This window comes from Euleptes europaea, chromosome 10 (genome assembly GCF_029931775.1).
Source record: "Euleptes europaea isolate rEulEur1 chromosome 10, rEulEur1.hap1, whole genome shotgun sequence".
In the NCBI taxonomy this organism is placed as follows: domain Eukaryota; kingdom Metazoa; phylum Chordata; class Lepidosauria; order Squamata; family Sphaerodactylidae; genus Euleptes; species Euleptes europaea.
Genome location: NC_079321.1, coordinates 17,523,432 through 17,550,801, shown reverse-complemented (window position 1 = coordinate 17,550,801; position 27,370 = coordinate 17,523,432). Strand labels below are relative to the sequence as shown.

At 42.2% G+C, this 27,370-nt stretch overlaps 1 protein-coding gene across 3 annotated transcripts in view; it reads right to left on the bottom strand.

Annotated features, from left to right (window-relative positions):
- The window catches only part of RANBP17 (RAN binding protein 17), a 219,227-nt gene that overhangs the window by 147,860 nt on the left and 43,997 nt on the right, over positions 1-27,370 (bottom strand). For all 3 annotated transcript variants that reach the window (XM_056856025.1, XM_056856026.1, XM_056856027.1), the window contains exon 14: positions 25,707-25,842. In XM_056856025.1, the coding sequence (XP_056712003.1) occupies positions 25,707-25,842 (136 nt within the window). The remainder of the gene's footprint in view (positions 1-25,706; positions 25,843-27,370) is intronic.

The following is a 27,370-nucleotide window of genomic DNA, read 5'->3' as shown; positions in this document are numbered from 1 at the left end:
GGCCCTCCCCTTCAGGAATGGGCCGCCTGTGTTACGCACAGTTAAGATAAGTGCCAAAAAGGATTCCTTTAAACACAATTAATTCACCATTAAGAGATAAGTGGGCAGATGGAAGGAATGTGTGGTTTCTGCAGGTGGCTCTCAGTCTTCTAACTACAATTAAATGGGAACCAACATTACATCTATGGCCTCAGTCACTTCTTTCAGCTCTCCCACCCAAATTGTAACTTGTAGAAATTGAATGGGATACTGAGACCATATGTGAAAAACCTCTATCGCTTAGCCTCAGAGAAAGCAAAATACTATTAGGGCTGCTTGTCTATGCTGGTGCAGGATACTGGGAAACTTAATGAATCACCTCTGCCATTACACCCATGTGCACCAACTACATTCCTCAGACTGACCCCTTACTATACCTTCTCTCCCAGGCTAGTGTGTTTTCTTTTCACTTGGCCAAAAGCATTCTCAGTAACAGCTCTAAAGCTTTGCAATGGCCCATCTGTGGATGGCATCATCTACTGGCCATTTTTCAGAGAACATGCAAGTTGCTTTTGCCTGCTTGGGAGTCTAATGAAAGTTTGGTTTTGTAGGCAGTGGGTGAAGATAACAGAGGTTGCTTGGAGTATTTTGTAATTGTTGAGCAAGATGCTATTCTGATTTCTTTCTTGCGAGCTGGTATTCCTGCAGAAGCCATTTTGAATCCTCAGACACAGGCGGAGTAAAATGTTTTAACAAACAAAACAAAAACTCTGACTAAGAGACTGAGCTACAAATCAGGAAGTCCCTGATTTGAATCTCTGCTTAGATTACTTTCAGTAAGCCATAGTCACCATTCTCTGTCAATATGCAATATGGGGACAACAATTCTAACCTACCTGACAAAGTTATAAGCATTTCAACAAGATAACATTAATTATGTGCTTTGAATGCTCTTAAGGCCTGTGTAAATGCTATATATAGTTATCATAATTGTTTCCAGATTTAAAATAAAAAAGAGAAAAATTCCCTTTTTGAGTTTTCGCATGTCACAACTGTGATTGTTATGCAAAGCTCCCCAAAACAATAACATAGCTAGAGTACTTTTCAGCTTGGGTTTTCAGTACACACTCAAAGTAGTGCCATCATGTTTGTTCCAGACATAATGAAATATTGTTTTGAATTGCTGAAAACTCATTTTTAGGAAGCTGTTTCCTTTCCTACATTAGAAGCACAGTCTACAAAACCTTTACGTTTTAAAATTGTCATCAAGGTTTTGATCAAGCGAAAGAGCGTAGTTTAAACTTGCCTGTTTATCATTTTGCATGTGTTTTTATGATACTGAACATATAAGAACATATAAGAATGAAATATAAGAATGAAGTTTGGTACATGTGTTCACAGCACAATTATATTTCAAGTCTGAATGCCAGTTCAATCCCTGTACCCATTTTCAAAGAGGGAGGAAAAACAAAAAAGAAGACAGGAGAAAAATTTGGTGTGCACCTTCTGTACACAAGTCTACCTTTCAAACTGGAATCCAAATTCAAATCCCCCAAAAAACCGGCTCAAAGACGGAAGGCAAAATATCATAAATACGGTAATATATTTCCTTTTAAGTAATGAGATACAACCATGAAACTTGATATGTACATTTATGACAGAATTCTCTACTTGGAGTTCAAAGACATTTCAATCCCTGTACATATTTTAAAGGGGGGAAGGAAAAACACAAAACAGATTGTAATTACAGTACAGGGTATTCATATAGTACAGTGTTTGAGAACAAGATCTCTCAAGCACTGTGATTTATTAGCTTGTGTTCTTTTACTGAATGGGTACAACTGTGCATAATAGAAGTATAATAAGTGGAACATATAACATAAGTATAATAAAGTGGAAAAATCAACTCTTCAACAAAGTGGAATACACAATGAAGACAGAGCAAGGGGGAAAGGTCACAATGTATTCAATCAAATAATGGCCTGGTGGCCCCTTCCACACACAGAAGGCATCTCCCTTTCACAGAAGCAGTGTTTTCTAACAACAGCACAAGGTGTAAAAATGAAACTGAATCCAAAGAAGTTCTATACATGCAAGAGCTTGGAGCAATGTAAATATAGAAGCAACTATAGGACCTACTATTGTAAAAAGGTAAAGGTCCCCTGTGCAAGCACCGGGTCATTCCTAACCCATGGGGTGACGTCACATCCCGACGTTCTCTAGGCAGACTTTGTTTACGGGGTGGTTTGCCAGTTCCTTCCCCAGTCATCTTCCCTTTACCCCCAGCAAGCTGGGTACTCATTTTACCAACCTCGGAAGGATGGCAGGCTGAGTCGACTTTGAGCCGGTTACCTGAAACCGACTTGAGTCTGGATCGAACTCAGGTCATGAGCAGAGCTTGGACTGCAGTGCCGCAGCTTACCACTCTGCGCCACGGGGCTCTACCTATTGTAACTCTGAGTAAATTCTTCTGCTAACACATGCACAAATATTGATAGAACAGTATTAATGGCTATTTTCTTTCCACTCATTGTTCTGGGGATATAAACCAATGAGTTTCCCAATGTTCCAACCATTATTGATACGTCTGTCAATACACAGCCAGCAGCACAGGTGGAGATGAAGTAGGAAAACAGACCTTTCCAAGTACAATTTTGTGGTGACACTGGCACACGTACTGTCAGTTCAGCTGAAACACATTAGACACACATCACTGGCACATGAAATGGACAATGACACAAGGTAGCCTATTATTACATACACCAAAAAACTTTGCCATACAAGGTAATTACTTATGTTCTGTAAATGTTACATACTTCACATCATATCATCCAAAAAAATTTCAGAATTAAAAAAAAATAGATTATTGCATAATTTGATAGAAAGTGAAATGGCAACTTAAAAAGTATTTATAGTAGAAACCTGTTATTATTCATTACTTTTGTCAAGATGGCAGGTACAAGCTTGAACAGCTTTTCTTTGATGCATCTTGTAACACATCCCTTTGGAACCATTTAATCAACTATGATGTTCTAGTGTTGAGACGGAAAATCTTACTGCAAGACCAGTTTAGCAACCCTCCTATGCCCATTTGCTCCCAAGTAATTCCTCTGTCAGTTCATCCTCACCTGTTGTTTTTTATCAAGCCCCAATTTCACCCCTCTGCCAATGTTCCATTTTGTTCCTGTGAACTGGGAGCCCACCATCTGCGTGTACTGGGAGTACAAAAATCCTGTGATGCACGCAACACAGGCAGCAGCCATCTCGTGTGAACTGTGCAACTTGTGCATTTTCCAAGCAGCTCCTGATTCCATTCACAAAAACCACAACTCTGGTTTTCCATTGCCCAGTTTCACATGTGACTGCGATTATGTGACTGTGAGTATTGTGTTCCCAATACATGTGGCTGGTGGGCTCTGGACGCATTGGAATGGCACATCTGCACAGGGCTCTGGGTTAATGGGAACCCAGTATCTGCACAGGGCTACCATTTCCTAGGAATGTCACAACCAGGTACACAACTACTACTAATGGAAGCCCTAGTAAGGCTTTGAACATACCTTCCTTGCCATTCACTTTTGTAGCCTTCTCCCCTCCAGTCTTATTTTGCACTATACTTTTGTACTGAATAACATTTCCATGTCATTAGAAAACTTGATGGTGCTCAAGATCTCTGTCCAGGAAGGACTTCAGCAGAAGGAAGTCCAAACTCTTCTCAAAGGAAGAGAGACCATTAGTCCTGAACAACCTGCTCCTCTCATTACCTTGGGAATATATTTCTTAAAGTGACACTCTTTCATTTTTTTTCATATTGGTTTATTGAAAATTGCTGTCTTGGCAAGCAGGATAGTTTCTGAAGGAAATTAACAGTGAGACAACAGAAGCACAAGAAACCTTGCATCACGGGCCTAAAACACTGTTTCCTGGGACATCCCAAGACACAGGGATCTCAGCCAATGATACTGCTCAGCAGAACCTCCCACCAATGGACGAGGCTCCTTATGCCACTGTCCGCTGAAAAGAGTTCTTGGCTGTAGCCCACAGTCTCAGTTTGACTTTGTTTCTTGATGTTCAGTATGGTGCTAGCTAGAACACCAGTGTTTTATGCAATCTTTGTCCTCCCAAAAGATTTTGAAGGCCTTTAATTCAATACAGACGTCCAGAAAAGTGAATTCAACCAAGTATGTTTAATTAAAATGGTGGATAATCATAAAACAGAGATTGAAAAATAAGTTTGTGGCGTAGCAAAAGAGATAACTGTGATATGAAATGGTGTTGTGGAAGTTTGTCTTACAATCTTGTGCTCGGATGACAAAATGGCGAAATGAGACATAACAGCTCTATGTGAAAGTGGCCATTATTTTGTCATGTGCTATATCCAATTTCATCTTACCAGTTGATTTCAATATCTGAAAGTAATGACTACCACTTTTTTCTCAACAGACTCATCCATACATCTACATATACTGCCGCCAGCGGAGAAAATTACTTAGTCAAAAAGCAATAATGATTTTTTTGGGGAAAAAATGAAAGGAATTTGCTAAAATCTGCGGATATTGCTCATGAATTTTTAATAAGATGCCTCACTGATTACTACGTTCAATCAGTAATCCAAGTAATCTCTTCTAGCTGTGGAAAAAATGAATAGACTACCAGCATTCCCCATTCTGTTCTGACAAGTGTACCTGGACATTATTCTGAGTGTTTGCAAAAGGGTGTTTCAATAAACATGCATGAGAGAATACACCCTGTGGGGACTCCTTGTAGCTTCAACAGCTGAACCACGCTTTAAACTGAAGATCAGCTCTCTTGATGCCCTTTGACAGAGCCAATAAACAAACATGCGTCCCAATCATACGCACGATTGCATCAAAGCAAGTGACACTGATTTCACAGGGGACTTTTCCTTCAACAGTGTATGCTTAGCATTGAAGTCTTCGTATTTTCCAACTCATCCATGCAACTGAGAGTTTTACTGTAAGTGGATAACCGGGTGGAGGAAGATCAGTGAGAACGGAGGTTGTATGCATATGGAGCCATAGCCATTCCATGATTCAGGGTATTATTATTATTATTATTGGCATGGGGAAGTCTAGAACATGGGCCAAGTCTGAAATCATAGAATCATAGAGCTGGAAGAATCACCAGGTTCATCTAGTCCAACCCCCTGTACAATGCAGGAAATTCACAACTACCTCCCCATCCCACACCCCCAGTGACCCCAACTCCATGCCCAGAAGATGGCAAAAAAAATACACTCCTCCAGGATCTCTGGCCAATCTGGCCAGGAGGAAAATTGCTTCCTGAACCTAAAGTGGCAATTGGCACTACCCTGGGCTTGCAAGAAAGGGCCCCGAGAGCCAAACACTGATGCAGACCTCCCTGCCCTCCCTCTCATGATCTGCCTAAGGTAATAAAATCAGCATTGCTAGTCTGGGATGATCTGCTACCAGTTTATTCTACCTTGAACTCTGACTGATCAAGGAAGAGAGTTGGCTGCTCAGACTTGTTATTTTATCTTAAACAATTCTATCCCACCTACTAATGGCAGGTCCTCAAGGATGTTTAGAACAAACTAAAAATGCATAGAATAAAATAAAAGCCAATACCAATGCTTACTAAGTACAAAGCACGAATAGCAGCAAATGAAAACAGCAGAAAAATCTAATTAAATTCTACCAAAGATCTGAGTAAACACCTCATTAAAAGGTTAACCACAGTTGGCACTGGCAAGCAGGCACGGGGAAGAAATTCCATAGATCAAGTACTATAAAGGTGGACCTAGGATAGCCCAGGATAGCCTGATCTCATCAGATCTCAGAAGCTAAGTAGGGTCGACCCTGGCAAGTATTTGGATGGGAGACCTTCAAGGAATACCAGGGTCATAACGTCGAGGCAGGCAATGGCAACCCACCTCCAAACATCTCTTGCCTTGAAAACCCTAGAGGGTAGCCATAAGTCAGCTGTGACTTGATGGCACAAAAAAATCAATGTTAACTACACACCTCTACTCAGAAGGTAGTGGTACCCACAGATGTGCCTTTACTGAGAAAGCTAACTGCTGGGAAGGTTTACATAGGAGCAGGCAATGCTTCCAGATACCCTGGACCTGAAATGGTTTAGGGTTTTATAACTCAAACCCAGCTCTTTCAATTACGCCCAGAAACAAACAGGAAGCCTGGAAGATTATTTTATATGGCCCTTCCTGTCTGTACCAGTCTACAGCCTGGCAGCTGTATTCTGAATCAGGTAAAATTTCCGAACAGGTCTTAATAGTATAGGGGGCTAATCCCACGATTGCCAGGAAGATGAGTGTTGAGTGACGCACACTTTCAAATATAATTCTGAAGGGGGGGAAAACGTGCCTGAAATGCCTAGGAAATGACACCTCATGGAGACTGCTCACGGAAAGTCATGCCTGTGAAGGTGAAATAAATGCCAGAATATTTCCCTTCTTCCATTGCACTCCTACATGCCACAAAAAACCATGGGTTCCAGCTTGTGGTGTAGTGGTTAAGAGCGGTGGTTTGGAGCGGTGGACTCTGATCTGGAGAACCGGGTTTGATTCCCCACTCCTCCACATGAGCGGCGGAGGCTAATCTGGTGAACTAGATTTGTTTCCACCGCTCCTACACACAAAGCCAGCTGGGTGACCTTGGAGAAGTTACAGCTCTGTTAGAGCTCTCTCAGCCCCACCTACCTCACAGGGTGTCTGTTGTGGGGAGGGGAAGGGGAGGGAAGGTGACTGTAAGCCGGTTTGAGTCTTCCTTAAGTGGGAAAGAAAGTCGGCATATAAAACCCAACTCTTCTTCTTCTTGTGCTTTTCAAAAAGAAGACATTCTAAATCTGAAACATATGAGCCTGTGCTAATATATAATTATTACGGCAACAAAGATGTTGTTAACTACCTCTAAAGCTCCCTTAGTTATTTATCCACACTTTGTTTTAAGCATCATGGTTTCTGTCTACCGACTATTATTTTATTTGGGGAAATAGCAACTTCCTCCTTAAATAAAACATTTTAATATACGGATAACCTGATAACAGAGTGGCTAATGACCAACTTATCAAGGCAATCATTTGAATGCAAGCAGTGTTTCCGCTTCAATCTGCAAGATATAATTCTGAATCATTTAAATATTATTTTACAAATGTTGCTTATGGCTTCATGGCACTGCGGATGCAGCTTTGCAAAGATATTGGCTCTAGACAGTAATTATATCCACAGCCTAATGTTGCAGTTAATGGACACACACATTTCAATAATTACAATGCCTGAACAAGATAATATGCCTTTATTAGCTGCTACAAAATAAAGCTAAGCAAGAACTGAACTTAGCTAAGCATTTTAAAGATAGATATAGTACATTTTATTAAAAAGTCTAGCCAACAGAAAGTGTTGCTGAAACCAGGACTTTCCTTACAATTGCACAATTAAAAATTAAACCAAGTGTTCATATAGGTAGCAGGGACTATGAATAAATTAAAGGCTCAAATTAGGAGGTGGATGAAGTTAACAGGCTAAGATGTTATGGCAAGGTTATCACCACAGGTCAATCATGCTACTCCTGTTGAGTATTTTTATCGTTTCTGTTTCAACAGCAGTCCCTCAATGAGCAAAAATCCATTTTGTTACCTCAGTTATGCAGTCCTATATCATTTTTAGATTCTGGTTACATAATTTATTTACTTCATTTATTTACTTCATTTAATGCCCACCTTTCTCACTGAGGCTCAAGGTTGGATTACAAAATATAAAAGCAGTGCAAACCAAACAGCATGAGACATCCAATGGACAAGGCAACAGAACTAGGATTACAAAATTAGAAGAAAATACAGTTTGTGGAGGGGCCATGGCTTAGTGGTAGAGCATCTGTTTGGCATCCAGAAGGAGCCAGGTTCAATCCCAAGCATCTCCGCTTAAAAGGACCAGGTAGAAGGTGATGTGAAAGACCCCTACTGAGATCCTGGAGAGCTGCTGCCACTCAGAGTAGGTAATTACTCATCTTGATGGACCAAGGGTCTGATTCTGTATAAGGCAACTTCACATGTTAATATACTGAACGCAACAAGCCATAAAAAATGTAGAAAAAAAGCATTACAAAAGTAGAAGATAGCAAAAACAAGATAATACATACAATAAACAGTGCAACAGACTACAATCCTACTCGCTTTATAAAAGCGCCCTCCTGAACCATCTCATTATACTACAGTACAGCCCTATTTCCTTCGTTAAAAAACGCCCTCCCGAACATTTCTGTTTTACGCACCCTAATGGTATGATAAACGTGCAGGAGCCTTCCTGACCTCAAGAAGGCCATTCCACAAGGTGGGGGCCACCACAGAAAAAGCTCAGGAATGGGCAGCCGCTGTTTTTACCCATTTGCAAGGTGGCACTTTCAGAAGGCTTTGCTCAGATGAATGGAGCTGTCACAGTGGAGCAAAATAAGAGAAGCCGATCTACAGATATGAGGGCTTGGGTACACGAAAACCAGTACCTTGAACTGAATCCAGTAACTGATCGGTCACCAAGGGAGTGACTGCAGAAACAGGTGTAATAGGCGCATTCCTCCTAACTCCAAATAATAACCAAGTAGATGTATTCTTGTAATACCCACACAATCAATCTGAAGAGGAACGGCATGTGTACTACTGATCACCATTTGGCCACTATCCATGACAAACTGTATTTAAGGAATTTCCCCAATAACCTAGTCATTATGTCAAACTATGGCTTTTTAGCCAACAATATGTCCAATTTATAGGATATCCATTACTCCAGATTCCGTGCATCTTCCTAGAACAGTGGTCGGCAAACCGCGGCTCCTGAGCCGCATGTGGCTCTTTGGCCCCTTGAATGCGGCTCTCCCCAGGGCTCGGGCGGCTGCCAGCCGGCCAGGAAGCTGGCTCCCCGCCTCGCCCGCCCCCCATCTGTCGGCTCAGCGGCTCCTCCGCATCCCCGTGCCCAGCCAGGCAGAGGCGCCGCGCTCCCGCCGCGCTCCAGCGCGCCCCAGGCGGGAGGAGCCAGCAGGTGAGTGGGAGGCGGTGCCCCCCTCCTCCGGCCTCCCCTCCTCTCTCTCTCTCTCTCTCTCTCTCCACGGGGAGGGATCAGAGGCAGCAGGGAGAGGCGGCAGCCGTCCATCCAGGCTGCTGCTGCAAGGGGGGGAGAGGCAGGCTCTGCCTCGCGCTGGGCCAGAGCAGGCTGCGCGCCCCGTGCGCTCCTGCCGCCACCGCTGCCTCGCCCAGCCGGCCCGGGAACGAGGGGAGGGCGGCGGCAGTGTGGCGCGGGGGAATCCCTCCCGGAGGCTGACTCCATCGGCTGGGGTTGGGGGTCAGGCACGATGGACTTTGATGGACCAAGGGTCTGATTCAGTATAAGGCAGCTTCATATAAGTGCAATTGGGGGGGGGGTTCCCCGAATCTCTCCTCTCATTGGACCTTTCAAGCCAACCGCCTGCCAGTGCCCAGCACCGGGAGGGCGGGGGCGGCGGAGTGGAGCCCCCTTCCTGGGGGGGCGGCAGCGGCGGGGGGGGCCTCCGAGGGTTGGGCAGCCAGCCTTGGTTGCCATTTTATTTGGGGGGGGCTGGGGACCGGGAGGGGGGGAAGTCTGCACTTGCACAGTTTGGGAGGGGCTGTGGGTCAGTAGTGGAGCATCTGCTTGGCATGCAGAAGGTCTCAAAAGAAATCTCAATCGTTGTACTGTTGATATTTGGCTCTGTTGACTAATGAGTTTGCCGACCACTGTCCTAGAAGAATGTCATTAGAATAAATCAAAATCCTTGTCACCCCATCATAATACTGGTAAAGACTATTTCCTGATCAACGTTCTTCTCAAATAAGAATGCAATCCGAAACAATTAAATAACTACTTAGTAATTATTGCATTTTCCTGTAGATGGAACAATTATTTGACAAAAACATGTACGTTTGGTTATTCCTTCGTTCACAAGGTAATTCCTTTTTTCACATTTCTATGATAATGTCAAGCCATTTATTCTGTTCCAGATATTCATTCACTTGTCTGACCAGAATCAGACTGGCAATGAACAAGTATCCCCAAGACCTCTAGCATCACCATCTCTGACTGCTCCCCCGAGTCACTGCCCACCTCTCGGCAAACTTAGTGAAATGATACATTTTTAATAACTGTAAAAAGAAACACATTCAAGCATGAATTTTAATGATGGCATACCATTGGCTAATGGGCAGAGCAATCCACAAGGAGGAGGCCGAAAAGTCTTTGGAGCCCACGTGACCCCTGCGCCAGGATTAGTACCACTTGCACTGGCTACGTGAGCACTAACCCTGGCGCAGGGCCACTTACACCAGCACTGGGGAATTGCACAGCTGCAACACATATGGGTGCCAGCACAGCTGGCACATCAGCATTTCTCCTGTGCAAGAGCTCGAGTCAGCACCAAAGGGAGTGTTTCTGGGGTGGGGCTGACTTCAGTCAGCTCCCAGAGTCTTTTCACCCTGGGAACGCCCCCCTTTTGCCAGCACGAACTTGTGCCTGCAAAACTGGTGGCATAGCTCCATGAAACTCAATGGAGCAGTTTCAAGGAGCTAGTGATATTTTCCTGATAGGTTTGCTCTCCGTAGCCCTGCAAACCGATCAGGAGGCGGCCCAGCTGCACCATCCCCGGGTGCACCTATACTACCCCCCTTTAGGATTGCTCTGGTAATGTCTGAAATAAGGATGGTATTCCTTGTATTTCCCAGTCCTCATTATTCCCATTCAGAGATGTATCAACAAGCCACACTACAATACAACCAGTTTTTAATATAAGCAAATGCCTTTTCCTCACTTATGACAATTTCAAAATGGTCACAGCATTTCCACAATGCAATGAAAGCTGGCCAAGCACCCCAATTACTGCAAATACTGGATATGCATAATTTTTATGTGTCTCCCTCAAAACTTGATATGTGGTCTTTTAACTGATAAGAAGAACTAGTGGGCCATCAAACAGCAAGCTAAGCTGGGTGTTCAACAGAGTGCTATGGCATGAGAAGAAGAGTTGGTTTTTATATGCCAACTTTCTCTACCACTTAAGGAAGAATCAAACCGCCTTACAATCACCTTCCCTTCCCCCCAACAGACACCCTGTGAGGTAGGTGAGGCTGTGAGAGCTCTAAGAGAGCTGTGACTAGCCCAAGGTCACCCAGCTGGCTTCATGTGTAGGAGGGGGGAAACAAATCTAGTTCACCAGATTAGCATCCACAGCTCACATGAAGGAGTGGGGAACCAAACCCAGTTCTCCAGATTAGAGTCCACTGCTCCAAACCACCACTCTTGACCACTACACCACACTGGCTCTAAGTGGGCTCTAAGTGAGACCTCTTCACAGGCTGGAAGTAACTTTTGATTATGGGAAGGGAAATCTCCATTGGCAGCCAGAAACATGTCTGTATTTGTAGGATATGGGGTGTACTTATTAGTGTGTGTAGGACAGGATGGGTATTTTCATCCCCACCATGCACTCTCTGAACCCAGAATGACAGACTATACATGGAAGTATCTAGGTCCCCAATACACACTTTATTAAACTGTAGATTATAATGTATCTTTGACCATTACGATATAACTTGGCTACATTTTATCTGCTTTAGACAACGGATGCAGAACTCCTGCTTTAAACAAGTTGAGCCATCTTATCCCTTCCCAAAAGCATTCTGGGGTACAACTACACCCATTTCTTCTCAAAACCTCTTCCTTCAACTCTAAATGTTAGAGGTAAACGAGGCATTTAATGCAATCTGAAAAATATTCAGTTCAATTAAAAATAATTGATGCATGGTGAAATAATTCTTCCCAAAGCTGCTGTAAAAATCTTCAGAAAAAAATAAAGCTACTTAATAATTTTCATCTCCTACAGGCTAGAGAGAAACATTATTGCATATTAAAAATTGGAATTCAGTTTTCCCAGGAGGTAAAAGAAAGTTATTAAAACAACCTATTTATTGTTGATATAACTATCCATTTGTGCTACACAAAAAGTAACAATTTCAGTACATTAAGAGAAAAACTAATTAAGATATAATTAGTATTTTCTGTATTTTGATAATTAAGGGTTAGTTGGCTATTCCTTTTCACATTTCTGTTTGCTGCACCCTGACAATACCTTTAATGAGCAACTAACGCTATTTAATCCCTGATGGCTAAGGAGTTTAGTGACCATTGCTAACATTACTTCCATTTATCACTGCCTCTTTACCTATAAATTAAAGCAGCCCTCTAGCTATGCTGATCTACTTTATATCAATTTCTTCATCTATATCAGCTGAATATGTATGGCATTAACCTCATTTACTAGTTGGGAAGAGATGAATTAAAATGAGATCCAATTTTTGGTCTCTCACATGGTTTCAAAAAACGGCTGCTAATTTCCACCACCTGTCAGAATGACAATCCTTTACTTCCTGGTAATAAAATGAAGTATATTTTTGTGCAGTTCAGGAAAAAACGTACATTATTATTGATTATTAACATGGAGCCCCGATTCTGAAGCCCAACAGAGGTCAATTTTATATTTTCATGTACTGCATTCAGATCATTTGGAATGCACTGCAGAAGCTGTCTCAGGTTAAACCCATTTCCCTGTCCTTGCAAAAACAAAATCAATAGGATAAAATATTTTCTGACCAACAATGAATCAGAAAGTCAATGTAAGACAATAAAGGGGTTCACAATAAAGAACAAGACTGCATTTTAAGTAATTAAAATAAAACAAAAAATCTAGTGGCATCCTAAAGACCAACTACATTTATTCCAACATAAGCTTTCATGAGCCACAGCCCATTTTATCAGACATATTCAGAAGCTAATATGATTTTCAAATATACCCATCGATATTGCTCGTAATGTGAACAAATTTTATCCAGACTTAGCATCCATAACATACTACATGCTTGAGTCTCCATTTTTTACTTTTTTATTCCATGATAAAATTCTCTCTTTTACCCTTGTTCATCAAGCAGAAGCCACACAGAGAAAACCAAGATAAATCTAGGAATGCTTGACGATATAATAGTCCGTTGTCACTTAAAGGGAATCAGCTTCTTTAAAAATCCCTACAGAAATAACTTCTATCTTAAGACCACCTGTACGCTTCATCTTACAAAGTCTATGTAACTGCTCTCAACATCCTGCCCAATGATATTTAAATGGGTTCTTCCATGTTTTCATAACTCCTTTGCACGAAAGCTATATGGCTGCAGATCTCTCTACATCCAGATAGGACCTGGGCATACTTTGGTAAGAAGGCTTTGATCAACCACTTCCAGAAGAAAAGGGTAAAGAGAGTTCAGTCCCCTGCAGCCCCAGCTAGACAGAGAACATCCACATCTTGTTAAGTCTTTAGAAGATTACATTGGGTCTCGAACATACAAACATAGTTTTAAGCTTTCCTGTCCCTAAAAGGCAACCTGCACACATATACCATGTAATACTCCTCAATCTGATATGCCATCTTCAGCGCAGCTTGTGAAGAAGAATGCCATGGGGAAGTCATAGTTGGAGAAGATCAGTAGAGAAGCAATTGTCCTCCTTTCAAGGATTCAAAACTACAAGAACACAACCCAGCTTCATTAGATAAGAATCATACTGAATGAAAGACTTAAGTTGGCATTAGAACAAAATGGGTAAATTGAGGTTGGGATAGCTGCTGTTTCTCAACATTGCTCACACTTCATATTTTTGGTAGAGATATTGATTCCCCATGACTACTTCAGGACAAATAGACAGCTCTTCAAATTTACCTCCAAACGGGTCCTTCATTCCCTGACTATTGTTATCTGCTCTCACCTGCAGCCACATGAGATCAATAAACTTTCACTTTTGCACCAATCACCTAGGGCTTCACAAATCCCAGTTGCCAGGTTGCCATGGTGCCTAGAAATGTCATTGTGGTGCCTAACATTTTCAGCGATAATTTTATTGTGACATGTCTTAAACTCTTACACTTTATTCCACAGATTAAACAATATAGAAAATATTCCTCCAATACAATTCTTTCTGCACTCACATCTCTAACAATAATTCAAATTCAGTTTTGTCTAGGTTTCCCCAACCCTTATTCAGTATTGTCTGTGCAACTTTCCTTAACTGACAATACTGAAATAAATGTAGGTAATGCTCTTCTGCCCTGACCTGGACAGGACAGGCTACCCTGACCTCATCAGATCTCAGAATCGAAGCAGGGTCGACCCTGGCAAGTTTTTGAATGGGAGACCTCTAAGGAATGCCAAGGGTGTGATACGGAGGCAGGCAATGGCAACCCACCTCTGAACATCTCTTGCCTTGAAAACCCCATGAGGGGTTGCCATATGTCAGATGTGTCTTGACATCTGATACTTCTTTACAAGATAACTTTATCCCTTCCTCCATCCATTTCTCCACCCTCACTCATTTATATTTAAACAAACATGCTGTATCTCCAAAGAATCCAATCCAAAATTATAATCCATTGATGCTAGGGGTGTAAACCCTGGAATTAAATTGAATTTTTAAAGCAACAGTGGAAATATGAGACACTGGGGAGAAGTTAGGTTTTGTTTTTGCTGTAGATAATACATATTTATTCGTATACTACTACGCTTTTGTCATAGCTTCAATAAATTAAAGGAAACTGGGAAGAGGTTAGAGTTAGGCTTTTGGTAATAATAGTTAGAAAGTGTGGTCATTAAAACAGGAAACCCTCAAGGCTGAAAAATGTCCAGGTCCTAATTCTTTGGGCTAGCTCTTGAAGACAAAGAAAATTTGTCAAGGCCTGTACGGACCCCAGTTGTTCAAACAACTTCTGTTCTTCAGCAGAGAGCCAAATCAAGATTTCAACTGGATGCACAGGTCCCAAACTGGTTAGAGCTTAACTGCTCTATGTACTATTCTTTGCTTTAGCATTTTAGTTGAAGAAAATATGTTTGCTAATGAATGCTAGTTAGACAAAGCTCCTGGCTATCCAACTGGTGGTTATACCCTGGTGTCCCTTCTATGATTCTATGAAACTTTTTTCCACCCTTCTAATATTTGCGCTCTCGCTTTTAAGCACACACGTATGCAAGAACAGCCATGCTAGATCAGCCCAGTGGTCCACAGTTCAACATCGTGTTTCACACTGGTCAACCAAATGCCCCCAGAAGGCCTACAATCAGGGCACGGAAGCCAAAACCTCCTTCTGTTGCTACTTTCCAACATGCACACACTTTATTATCATAACCACCCTGTAAGATAAGTTGGCTGAGAAATAATACATAGTTTAAGGTCACCTAGCAAGATTTATAGAAGAACAGAGCTTGACTCTTGGGTCTCCCCACCTCTAGTCTGATCACGACATCATAGTTGTTTCCTATATGGTGCCACCAAATTTTTTCTTTCTTTTTTTGGGGGGGGGGCAGGGGGTTAAAGAGTTATTTCTTTTGTGAACAGACAAACATAACATACAAACATACATAATCATAAATTTCCTTGTCCGAGGCCATACTCTCCTTCCCACTCTGATCAAATGACTTCTATCTAGGGTTGCCAATCTCCAGGTGACACCTCAAGATCTCCTGCTATTACAGTTGATCTCCAGACGACCAAGATCAGTTCCCCTGGAGAAAATGGCTGCTTTGGAAGGTGGAGTTTATGGCATTATACTCTGCTGAGGTCCCCTCCCTCCCCAAACTCTGCCCTCCCCAGGCTCCACCCCCGAAATCTCCAGGTTATTTCCCAATTCAGAACTAGCAACCCTACTCTACCTGGTAGGTGGTTTCTTGACATATTTGGTAGTAAAGCATCATAAAAGTTCTTTTTCTCTCTCTCTTTTCAGGAAGACCAAGACACAGTTCCAATGAAGGGTAGAAACCACCAGTGCCAGCAATACCATCAAAGGTTTTACACCCCCTCTTTTGTATTCAGGAAAATACAGGCTGATTGGGGTGGCGGCAGGGCAAGGGGAGGTACTAGTGGATTAACTGGTCTGATCTCAGAGATGATGAGACAGCATTCTGGCTCCTCCCATCTTTGCAACAACCTACTTGAGCAGCAGAGGTTAAGTTACAACAGCCATGTCAGAGAACTAGGGCTAGGAAAACTGGAATTGCAGCAGGCTGTCGAAGCAGCAAGCAGAACTCTTTTGCAGGAGTAGCATCAGCACTGGAAACCAACATATCAATTGTGGGGGGGGGGGGAACCCTCCAGACCTTACACGGTCCAGACGTTGTAGCATGCTATTTTGCAGACAGACAGCAGTGAATCTCAGCTAGAGGATAATGATGATCTCGTCCCCTTACTTAATTAAGATATGGTCTACAACAAAAAAATGAGAACTTCCTGGCTTTACAGAAAGGTTAGTCAGCTCTTCTCCTGTGAACTAGTACTGCAATGCCAGAGGAAGAAACATTCCATAGAATCACAGAGTTGGAAGGGACCACCAGGGTCATCTAGTCCAACCCCTTGCACAATGCAGGAAATTCACAACTACCTTCCCCACACACACCCCACACCCCCAGTGACCCCTACTCCATGCCCAGAAGATGGCCAAGATGCCCTCCCTCTCATCATCTGCTTAAGGTCATAGAATCAGCATTGCTGACAGATGGCCATCTAACCTCTTAAAAAATCTCCAGGGAAGGAGAGCTTACCAGCTCCTGAGAAAGCCTGTTCCACTGAGGAACGGCTCTAACTGTTAGAAAATTCTTCCTAATGTCTAGATGGAAACTCTTTTGAATTAATTTCAACCCATCCTTCCTAAGAACAGTAGTATGGAAATATATTTATAGACCAAAGTACTCTGGGAAATATCGCTTACTGCTGTATGTCACCAGGGCCTCCAAAGTCCACTAACTCTAAAAGGGAAAATGTAAGTATTCTCCCTCCATTGTCAATCTGGGGGGGGGGGGGAAATTCCTCCACCAGCCCTGCAAGGTTATGTATTGCCTGCATAAAGCAGTTAAATGGAAAGATAGACCTGGTGCCCTGAAGTGGGGAGGGGGGGGAATCCCACAGTCAATGCAATCTTTTGATTTCTTCCCTTTCCCCATCACCAAGCTACATGGGGGGCACATTATGCTGAGATGCAATCTCATAAATATCATTAAAAATCATAACAATACAAAATGTGCAATACTTAGAACAGAGGGAGACATTTCCCACTTGGGCTTCTGATAGTTCCCTACTGCTTATATTTCCTGAATAGAATGCAATAACCACAATATTTTTTTAAAAAGTATAATTTCCTTGGCAGAGAACACAGAGTAACTAAAGGTTAACTAGTTAAAGATCTACTTGCAGATGCAAGCACACTTACAGAACATAGAAAACGAGCAGCGTGCTTTTCCAATTAAAGGTCTGAACGTCATTGTAAAGCAGAAATCTTTCAATAAAAGGTACTGCAAAAGTGAACCAAATGTTTGTTAACTTAGCCTGTTGCAAAATGAGGGGCCATCCATATGTCGGACACCGTAGTGCAAACCCTAAGAGCACTTTTCTGTAGGGTTGCCAACCTCAAGGTACTAGCTGGAGATCTCCTGCTATTACAACTGATCTCCAACCGATATAGATCAGTTCCCCTGGAGAAAATGGACGCTTTGGCAATTGGACTCTACGGCACTGAAGTCCCTTCCCTCCGGCTCCGCCCAAAAAACCTCCCACCAGTGACAAAGAGGACCTTGGCAACCCTACTTTTCTGGGGGTAAGCCCCACTGAACAGACCCAAGTAGGATTCTGAGTTGACCTTGTTAGGGTTGCTCTCTCTAGCATTTCTAGCTGCAGACTAGAATCCTGGTGGTGTAGTGGTTAAGAGCAGTGGTTTGGAGCGGTGAACTCTGATCTGGAGAACCAGGTTTGATTCCCCACTCCTCCACATGAGTGGGGGAGGCTAATCTGGTGAAGTGGATTTGTTTCCCCAGTTCTACACACGAAGCCAGCTGGGTGACCTTGGGCTAGTCACACACTCTCAGCCCCACCCACCTCACATGGTGTCTGTTGTGGGGAGGGGAAGGGAAGGTCATTGTAAGCCGTTTTGCATCTCCCTTAAGTGGTAGAGAAAGTTGGCATATAAAAACCAACTCCTCCTCCTCCTCCTGGTTAATATTCTCCAAATCCTGCAAATTTGAAATATGCTAAAGAAGCGTTTGCTGTGCTGTGGTAATCGTGATAGCAGAACAATGTCATCAGCGAAACCAGCTACTAAAGCTTTCCCCGGCCCTTGCCAATTGCTGAGAACAGGCTCAGAATGAAAACCTGTTGGCATCCGCTTATAAAAAGGATTCCCAACAGTGTCTTGTGGCTGAAGGCTATCGCGTTTATAAACAGACCTTTTGGTTAATTTGAACTACCTTCAATAGCCAGCTAAACGGTTGTCATGTTAACTAGATCCATTTTTACATCCTCTCTGTATTTCTGTTTCCAAACATGAACACTTCTAATCAATACAAGTGCATCTATCCTTGCAATACATAACAGAGGATTTACTGCAGGGATATAATGCCATCTGCTGCTACAGTAGGGAAAGACACAAACAGATAACTGGGCCTTCCCAGAAAAATAATTATTATTGTTATTATGTTTGAGACACAAACAGACACCCAAGTTGCAAGATAACTGAAAAGCAAAAATTAGCCCATTAATATGAAGCGTCAAGAAATAAACAGAAAGGATCTAAATTTTGTTTTGTCCCTTCCTCCACGCTCACATATATACATATCATTTACTCTTATCTGTTGGACTTGAATCACAAAATTATTATTTTCCTATTTAACTCATAGTTGAACTGGACTATATGAAGGATCCAGCATTAGCTGACACAATAAAAGGTTTTTCAAATGGTGTTCTGGAAAATTCTGGTTTCGTTTTGTTTTAAATCATAGAATCATAGAGTTGGAAGGGACCACCAGGGTCATCTAGTCCAACCCCCTGCACAATGCAGGAAATTCACAACTACCTCCCCCTCACACTCCCAGTGACCCCCACTCCATGCCCAGAAGATGGCCAAGGTACCCTCCCTCTCATCATCTGCTTAAGGTCACAGAATCAGCATTGCTGACAGATGGCCATCTAGCCTCTGCTTAAAAACCTCCACGGAAGGAGAGCTTACCATCTCCCAAGGAAGTCTGTTCCACTGAGGAACCGCTCTAACTGTTAGAAAATTCTTCCTAATGTCTAGACGGCAATTCTTTGGATTTAATTTCAACCCATTGGTTCTGGTCCAACCTTCTGGAGCCACAGAAAACAACTTGGCACCATCCTCTATATGACAGCCCTTCAAGTACTTGAAGATGGTTATCATATCACCTCTCAGTCTTCTCCTCTTCAGGCTAAACACACCCAGCTCCTTCAACCTTTCCTCATAGGACTTGGTCTCCAGACCCCTCACCATCTTTATTGCCCTCCTCTGGACACGTTCCAGCTTGTCAACATCTTTCTTAAATTGCAGTGCCCAAAGGAATCCTCAGTAAGAAAATCAAGGAATCCTCAGTAAAAAAAAAAATCAGGAAAGACAGAGTGGAATACTGCACATGCACAGGGGAATACTGGTTTCCAAAGGGTACCCATGTTAGTCTGTCATAAAGTAAAACAGAAATCAAGTGGCACCTCCAAGATTAGCCAAGTTCATTCCAGCATAAGGTGTCATGAGTCAGCGCTCACTTCATCAATGGCATAAGGAATACTGAGTATGGCTTAGGGCAGTGTTTCCCAACCTCTGGGTCATGATCCGCAAGTGGGTCGCAAAGGCTGCTGAAGTGGGTCATGGGCTCCTACTGGCTTATGGCAGCTGTTCCCTTCCCCTCCTTGCCTGGTGCCCAGCTGAACTCATGCTGAATTTCTGAGGTGGAGTGTGTGTATGTGTGTGTTGTTGTTTTTTACAGGAGCTCCTTGCCTTGTTGAGCTGCATTTTTTATTTTCTTTAGCTGCCCCCTCTCAATTTCCTTTGACGTTAATCCCACCTAGGTGTTGCTCATGTCAGTCACTGAGTTTTAAAGCCGTTTGCTAATTGCCCGCCTGTTGTGGTAGTTGCAACTAACAGCCAAAGGAATGACCAGGAAAGTTGCTGACGTGCTGCGCCTTTCTGCTTCAGATGTGCTGGTGTAGTGGTTAAGAGCGGAGGTTTGGAGCTGTGGAGTCTGATCTGAAGAACTGGGTTTGATTCCCCACTCCTCCACAGAAGCGGGGGACGCTATTCTAGTGGAACCAGGTTGGTTTCCCCACTCCTACAAATGAAGCCAGCTGGGTGACTTGGGCTAGTCACAGTTCTTTTTGAGCTCTCTCAGCCCCACCTACCTCACAGGGTGTCTGTTATGGGGAGGGGAAGGGAAGGTGATTGTAAACTGGTTTGATTCTTCCTTCAGTGGTGGAGAAAGTCGGCATATAAAAAACAACTTTTCTTCTTTACTACCATGGAGGAACAGAATGATCTTCTTGTACCTTCCTCTCGTATAAGTCTATATTATTTTTCAAGCCAGGAAGGATCTCTCAGATGTGCTCCCCAGGCCTGTGTCTCACAAGCTTAAAATGCTAGTTTCATTCCCTCCCTCACACCAGTCATTGGCAGAGACAGACTGTAGGGACTCTGGATAGAATGTACTGGTCTGAGATGATCATCAGAAGAAAACAGAAGGTGCTTAATGTTTAGGAACAGATATGCTTCCCAAAAGGAAAAATGTTTGCTGAGGTAAAATGGAATATTGGGGGGGGGGGGGAAGAGACCTTCAATTCTAAAACAGCACTGTAAGAGAGAGGAAGGCAGCATGGTATAGCCCGATCTCGGAAACCAAGCAGGGTCAGCCCTAGTTAGTATTTGGATGGGAGACCATCAAGGAATACCTGGGTTGATATTAAGAGGGCAACCACCTATATTAGTCTCTTGCCTTGAAAACCCCATAAGGAGCTGCCATAAGTCAACTCCTAAGACAATCATGCTAGGAAAAGTTGAAGGCAGCAGAAAAAGAGGAAGATCCAATAAGAGATGGATTGAAGCTACAAAGGCAGCCACGGCCCTCAATTTGCAAGACCTGAGCAAGGCTGTTAAAGATAGGATGTTTTGGAGGACACTGATCCATAGGATCGCCATGAGTCTTGACAGTACTTAATACACACACACTGTAAGAGAGACGAGCTTCAGGTTTGAAATCTGAAGCTTTCGGCTAAATACAGAGCAACCCAAGTAAGCCCCAATCTCTTTTCCATGTTTTGCTTTCTCAGTCTCTAGAGAAAAAGTAAACGAGGTGGGAGCCTGGCTCTGTATGCCCAGGTGAGGCCAAATCCCAGCCCCTGATTCTGTGTGTTTTCTCTGAAGTAAATCCCATTTCATTCAATGGGCTTTCTTACAAAGCAATCCTACGTCCACTTACCTGGGAGTAAGCCCTGTTCAATACAGACACTTACTTCTGAGTAGACATGTGAAGGATTGTGCATTCTGACAGGAGTGTGGAAGAGATGCATTAATGAGAAGAAAGCACTCTATTTCAAAGGCATCCAATTAACATTAAACCTTTGGGAAGGAAAGTTTTTTTTGGGGGGGTGGAATCAGCAAATACATATATACATGTATTCCACAATTTTTTAAATAGCTGGCCTCAATCCTGTCTTTATATCATAAATGGAACTCACATGGGAGAAGAGAGAAATCCAATCAATCTATTACCAAATACACCTTCAAAGAAGCAGGGATAGAAATCTCAGAAAAGTCTTTAATGTCACATAATTTAGACATAGGACGGAAGTTCTTTCACATTAATAAACAAAAGCGCTAAGGCTAAAATGATAGATTGACCGTAAAGGGGGGAAAAGCAGTCGGAGTAAAGGGGGGGGGGAATACACAGAGTTTACCAGAACAGCTACAATTCAATAATTTTCACTTGAGTGGCTTTTCAAAGGCCTAAATAATTTGCTTCAATATAGATTTATAGATTAAGAAAAGCCTGCTAATTCTATATTATTGCCCTGCTAACTACCTAGAGAAGGGGCCTTATTTGATGAATGGATTGAACCAAGAAATGCCTTTTAGCATCTTAACATTAAATAAGTTTTGACGCCCATCTTCCCAGTAAAGTAAGCAAATGACAGGCCAACAATTAGGCCTGCAAACCACTAATGCGCTTTTATTTCTATGAGCTGTCTTTAAAAAAGTTTCGTACAAATAAAATTTACCAAATCTTAGGTGTGCGCATTAGCAATTACCTAAGAAAGTTTCTTTTAGAAACTTAGCCGCATGCTTTGCCTTGGGAAAAGGTAAGAGACCTGACACAAGCAAGGTGGGCACTTCAGGGTTAGACAGACTTCTGGAATGAATTAGCCTTGTTATTGAATGGGGTCATAAAAGTGTTTTTCCAACTTTCCTTTATGAATGTATTTCCACCAGAAAAATACTTTACTTCTAAATTTGCAACGCTCCCTGGTTTTGATTTGGATGAGGAACTGGTCGAACCCCCCCCCCCCAAATGGATAGTTGGCCACAGGTCACCCCTGAATGTGTGAGTGCCTTAATTAAATAATTTCGGTCAGGTAAAGCTCCAGGTCCTGACTTAATTCCGGTTGACCTTCTGAAAGTAAATTCGTCTTGGTGGAGCCACATCTTGGCCTCACTTTTCACGCAAATAAATAACACAGGAGATATTCCCATAGCATGGAAACATGCAATAATTGTGCCGCTCTATAAAAAAGGGCCAAAAAACGACCCCAATAACTATCGCCCTATTAGTTTGCTTTCATCAATAGGTACAGTATATGCAGCCTTCTTGCAGTCGAAATTATCGAATTGGCTAGAAACCGAAGCAATAATACATCCGGAACAAGCTGGGTTTAGGAAAGGCACCTCTGCCTTGGAACACTGTCTTATATTATATCACCTTGCAGATAAGTATTCTTCATATTCAGGGGGCTCTTTGTATGTTGCATTTATGGATTTAAGGGCAGCTTTTGATTCAGTGCCTAGAGGCCGATTGTGGGCTAAACTAAAAACCACAACCATAGATAAAAGATTACTTTGGCTGATTTTTAAGCTTTATGAGAACCCTACCGCTCAGGTCTGTTGTGGAGCTGATGGCCAACTTACTAATAGCATTCACCTCTTAAAGGGAGTGAAACAAGGTTGCCTTTTGGCCCCCACGCTGTTTAATTTTAATTTCAATGATGTGATTCCGTTTATCCAAAAGACAGCTTATCATGCACCAATATTAGCTGGCCATGAGGTTCCTATTTTGCTTTATGCGGATGATACAGTCCTTTTGTCTAGATCTGAGGTGGGCCTTCGTAAGTCTATTAATAGGTTTATTGATTATTGCAACCAGGAGGGTCTATTAGTTAACTATAATAAATCAAAAGTAATGGTTTTCTCGAAGAAGGTTAAAGTAAAACGAAATCCATGGAAAGTTGAGGGGGGTGAATGGTGTCCCAATTTAAATATTTGGGAGTTACTTTTAGTCAAAATTTGTCTTGGAGACCTCATCTTAGCCTGGCAAATAAAACTGCCAATATTCGAACGCTTTGTTAAGGTTCTTTTATTCCAGGGGAGGCTAATATGTTCCTATGGCTATTACAGTTTTCAATGCCAAAATAATCCCTCAGTTTTTATATCGAGCCTCCATTTGGATTAATGAAGTTACGGAATCTGTTGATAATATACTTATACATTTTCTGCTGCGTTTGACAGGCTCTCCAAAGTGCGTGGCAGGAACGGCACTTAGAATGGAACTTGCTCAGTGTTCTTTTGAATCTAGGGCCCAGTTTTCTACTCAACTTTTAACATTCAAGACTAAAGGAAGATAATTACAGAGGGACGTGGGGAAGACATATAGATAGTAAACTGGTACTGCTTGATCTTCCACCATTAGTTCTTAACAACTTAAACTTTTCTGAAGCACTTAAACTAGTAAGATCAAAGGTGAGAAATCTTGAGTGTGTTAGCACCACATTCCGTGCTAGGCGTGTATGTTCTACCCTTGCACTGGGGATTTCCCTGCCTGAGATCGTGCCCTCTTATGTGAGCTTGCTGACAATCCCAGGCCATAGACGTGCCTTTATGCTTGCCAGATTAAATGCTTATCCAACTGCAGACATGTCAGGTCGTTTTGAGAAAACTCCATACTCAGATCGAGTTTGTGAATGTAAATCTGGAGATATTGGGACTTGGCACCATCTCTTATTGTTTTGTCAGCACTGGTCAGCTCCTAGGTTGCGTTGGATCTCTCCAATATTGTCTAAATACAAACTTCCCTTAGAGCCCTGGGTGATATCTCACATAATGGGAGATATTCACCCTGATATTACTAGTTCTGTTGCAAGATTTTTGGCGGAGGTCATGTCGCTTAAACGTCAAAATAAAATAAGTGTGTAGGCCAAGCTGAATGTTGGATCAAACTTTGTGATTTGAATGATCTCAGTTCAATGAGGTGTTCAGGGGAATATATTGATTGTTATAGTTTTAATGATGTTTAGTAACTATGCTTAGTAATTATATTTTACTGTGTTTTGACCTTAAGTATATGTTCGGTATTGTAATTTGATTATTTGCTGTTGTATTATGTATTATTGTCATGGTTAAGCTCAAGACCTTTGGTCAAAGGAGCTAGTAAATAAATGGAAATGGAATGGTATTTCCACCAGGGGTCCCAAAAAAGCCAAAAAAAGCCACTACAGACAAACAGGGGTTCTAAAAGTATTTGAAACTACACACAGCCAGAACAATGATTACAGCTTAGCTGTCATCGACCACTACTGATCAGTAATACCATCAACTTGCACAGGATAGCAACGGCTGTGTTTTATTACATCACAGTTCAAAACTGAAAAGGTATTTACAACAATCAAAGTCTCTGATTGCATGGGAGAGGAGGGGGGAGAGAAAGATTCATAAAACATTGTGGTTTCTTGCTGGTAAAAGTAAGACGATATTAAATGTAAGTAACCCCCAAAAGATGGTGTAAACCCAAAGGGGAGGGAAAAAAATCATAGACTGCTTTGCTTACCAAGAAACACAATTACTGTACTACTGTACTAACCTTTTATCATTGCCATCTTGCTAAAGATTTGCTTGGGGCTGAAACAAAATTCTCTCAATCTTTCTCAAGATCAACCTACCTCATCTGACTGAGGAGGTCTTTCTATATTATCACCATCCCCTAAAGTTAGGGTGAATTAACTACTTTTTCTTCAAGAATGCCTCTTACTTCTCCCTCTTCTTTATTTAAAATGGGGGGACGGGACCCAAGCACAACATAAAAAATACAGTAGAAACTGCATAAATGAGTATCTGTCAAAAGGCCAGAACTATTAAAAGAATAAATCCTGCATACCAAGCTGTGAAATATAATACAATATAGCAGAACCCTGTTAAATGTTTGAAACAGTAGACTCAATACAATGTGATCTCAAACTGTTTAATGAATACAATGGTTAAAAGTATGAAGTCTTTGCATATGGCGTGCTGAAAGGAACTTGACTGCAAACATATGAAAGATGTCAAGAAATAGATGAATGCCCCTCTCACATAGTCATCCACTGGCTAATCGCACTAAAACAACACTTTGCTCTACAAGCAGCAGATCCAACATGCTCACGAAGCTTCTTGCCCAAAGAACTTCCACCTGCATTTCAATGAGTAAAGCGGATCTCTGTTCAGCTCCCTCCACACACAGATCTCAGGATCAGGACGAGCATTTTCAATGTTTCCCTAACACCAAGCACAAATGATAAACTTTCTCTCTTTAAAAGGAAGTTGGGCAAGCAGCTTTGGAAATGCACTTACCTTTGAAGTTCGCTGGAGTTGGTCTCCCACATACGTTTTACGGAACTGATCCAAAAACCAGAGAATCGCAAGTTCTACTTTCTCATTACTGGACCGGGGTAACTGGGCATCCATCAAAGAAATTAGCTGAAAGACTCTGAAATAAGTGAATAATTTACTCAACATTCAAAATGAAGCCTATTCTGGGAATTCAGAGGTGCTGAGGCCATTAAAACGGCTACATATCGTTCTTCAAATGGTCTGAGAGAATTACTAGCTTGGTTCAGATATCAAATAAAACTATGTTTCAATTAAATCCAAAACAGATTACATCGTTCTCCTCTTCTTTTTATCCTCACAACATTGCCATGAGCTAGGTCAGGCTGAAAGTATGTGACTGGCCCAAGGTCACCCAGCGAGCTTCTACCGCTGAGCAAGGATTCAAACCTGGGTTCCTCAGATCCTTGTCCAACACTTTAACCACTATACCACACTGGATCTCTAATGTGTAGATTAGCTTCTGGACCATCTATTGCAGTAATCTACAGTTGGTACAGAACACTGCAGCCAGAACGTTGACTGGAGTGGGCCACAGGGACCACCTCACTCCAGTCTTGTTCCATCTACCCTAGCTCCCAATTGGCTCCTAGGTACAATTCAAGAGTCTGGTATTGATTTTTAAAGGTCGATACAACATGGTTCCAGCATACCTTCAGGACTGCTACTCCCATATAAACATACTTGACTGCTCTGGTCATCTTCAGAGGCTCTGCTTTGGGTGCCCAGCCATCTGAGGCTGGACGGGTGACAATGTAAGAAAGGGCCTTCTCAATCATGAGACCAAAACTTTGCAACTCCCTCCCCAGGGAAATCTGTCTCCCTCTGTCGCTGTCTTCTACCAATGGGTGTAGAATTGTTGCTGCTGTTGTTTGGCATTCCCTAACTCTTATTAGCCCTCCTCCCTGTTCGTGTGCCTATGTGTTTATATGATTTTGTTTTATTTAATTATTTTAAATATTTCACAGATACATCCTACTTTTACGTTTGAAATGTTCACCGCTTTGGAGACCTTGAGTTGGGTGGAAAGGCAGTATAGAAATGTTTTAAATAACATGGATTTTAAAAAAAATGCAATTATTATATTAAAGGACTGTCAATAACAGCATCTTATAGTAGCTCTTACTGACCCTGTACACTTTAACTTCATTAGCACAACATACTGTAGTTGTCACTAATTTCAGTGTTATCTTTTCATAGGATTACACTTATTTGCAACCTATCACATGGAACCCCCCTATTGAGAAGCAATGCACCTCTTGCTGATGGATGCTGGGAGCAAACAGGGGAAAGCCATTACAGTACACCCTCTTGGTATCCTTCCTGGGGACTTTGGCATAGTCTGATCCAGAGAGGCAATTCTTACTTTCTCAAACAGCTGCAGTAGCTACATGTCCAAAGTATCCAATTAATTTGCTCAATAGCAGCTGAGCAACCTGCCTTGCGGTATGTCAATCTAGTTTCAGTCACCTTTATTGGCATGATAATGTCAATCAATGTACCACTTAAAATTGCTTAAGGGTAGTTCCCTGTACAGGTTACTGCTGGCAAATAATGGGGCCCTACTAAAGCGATTGTTCAATCAGGGCACTCCTCCCCCAAATAAAATTTTCTAACCACAGCAGTTT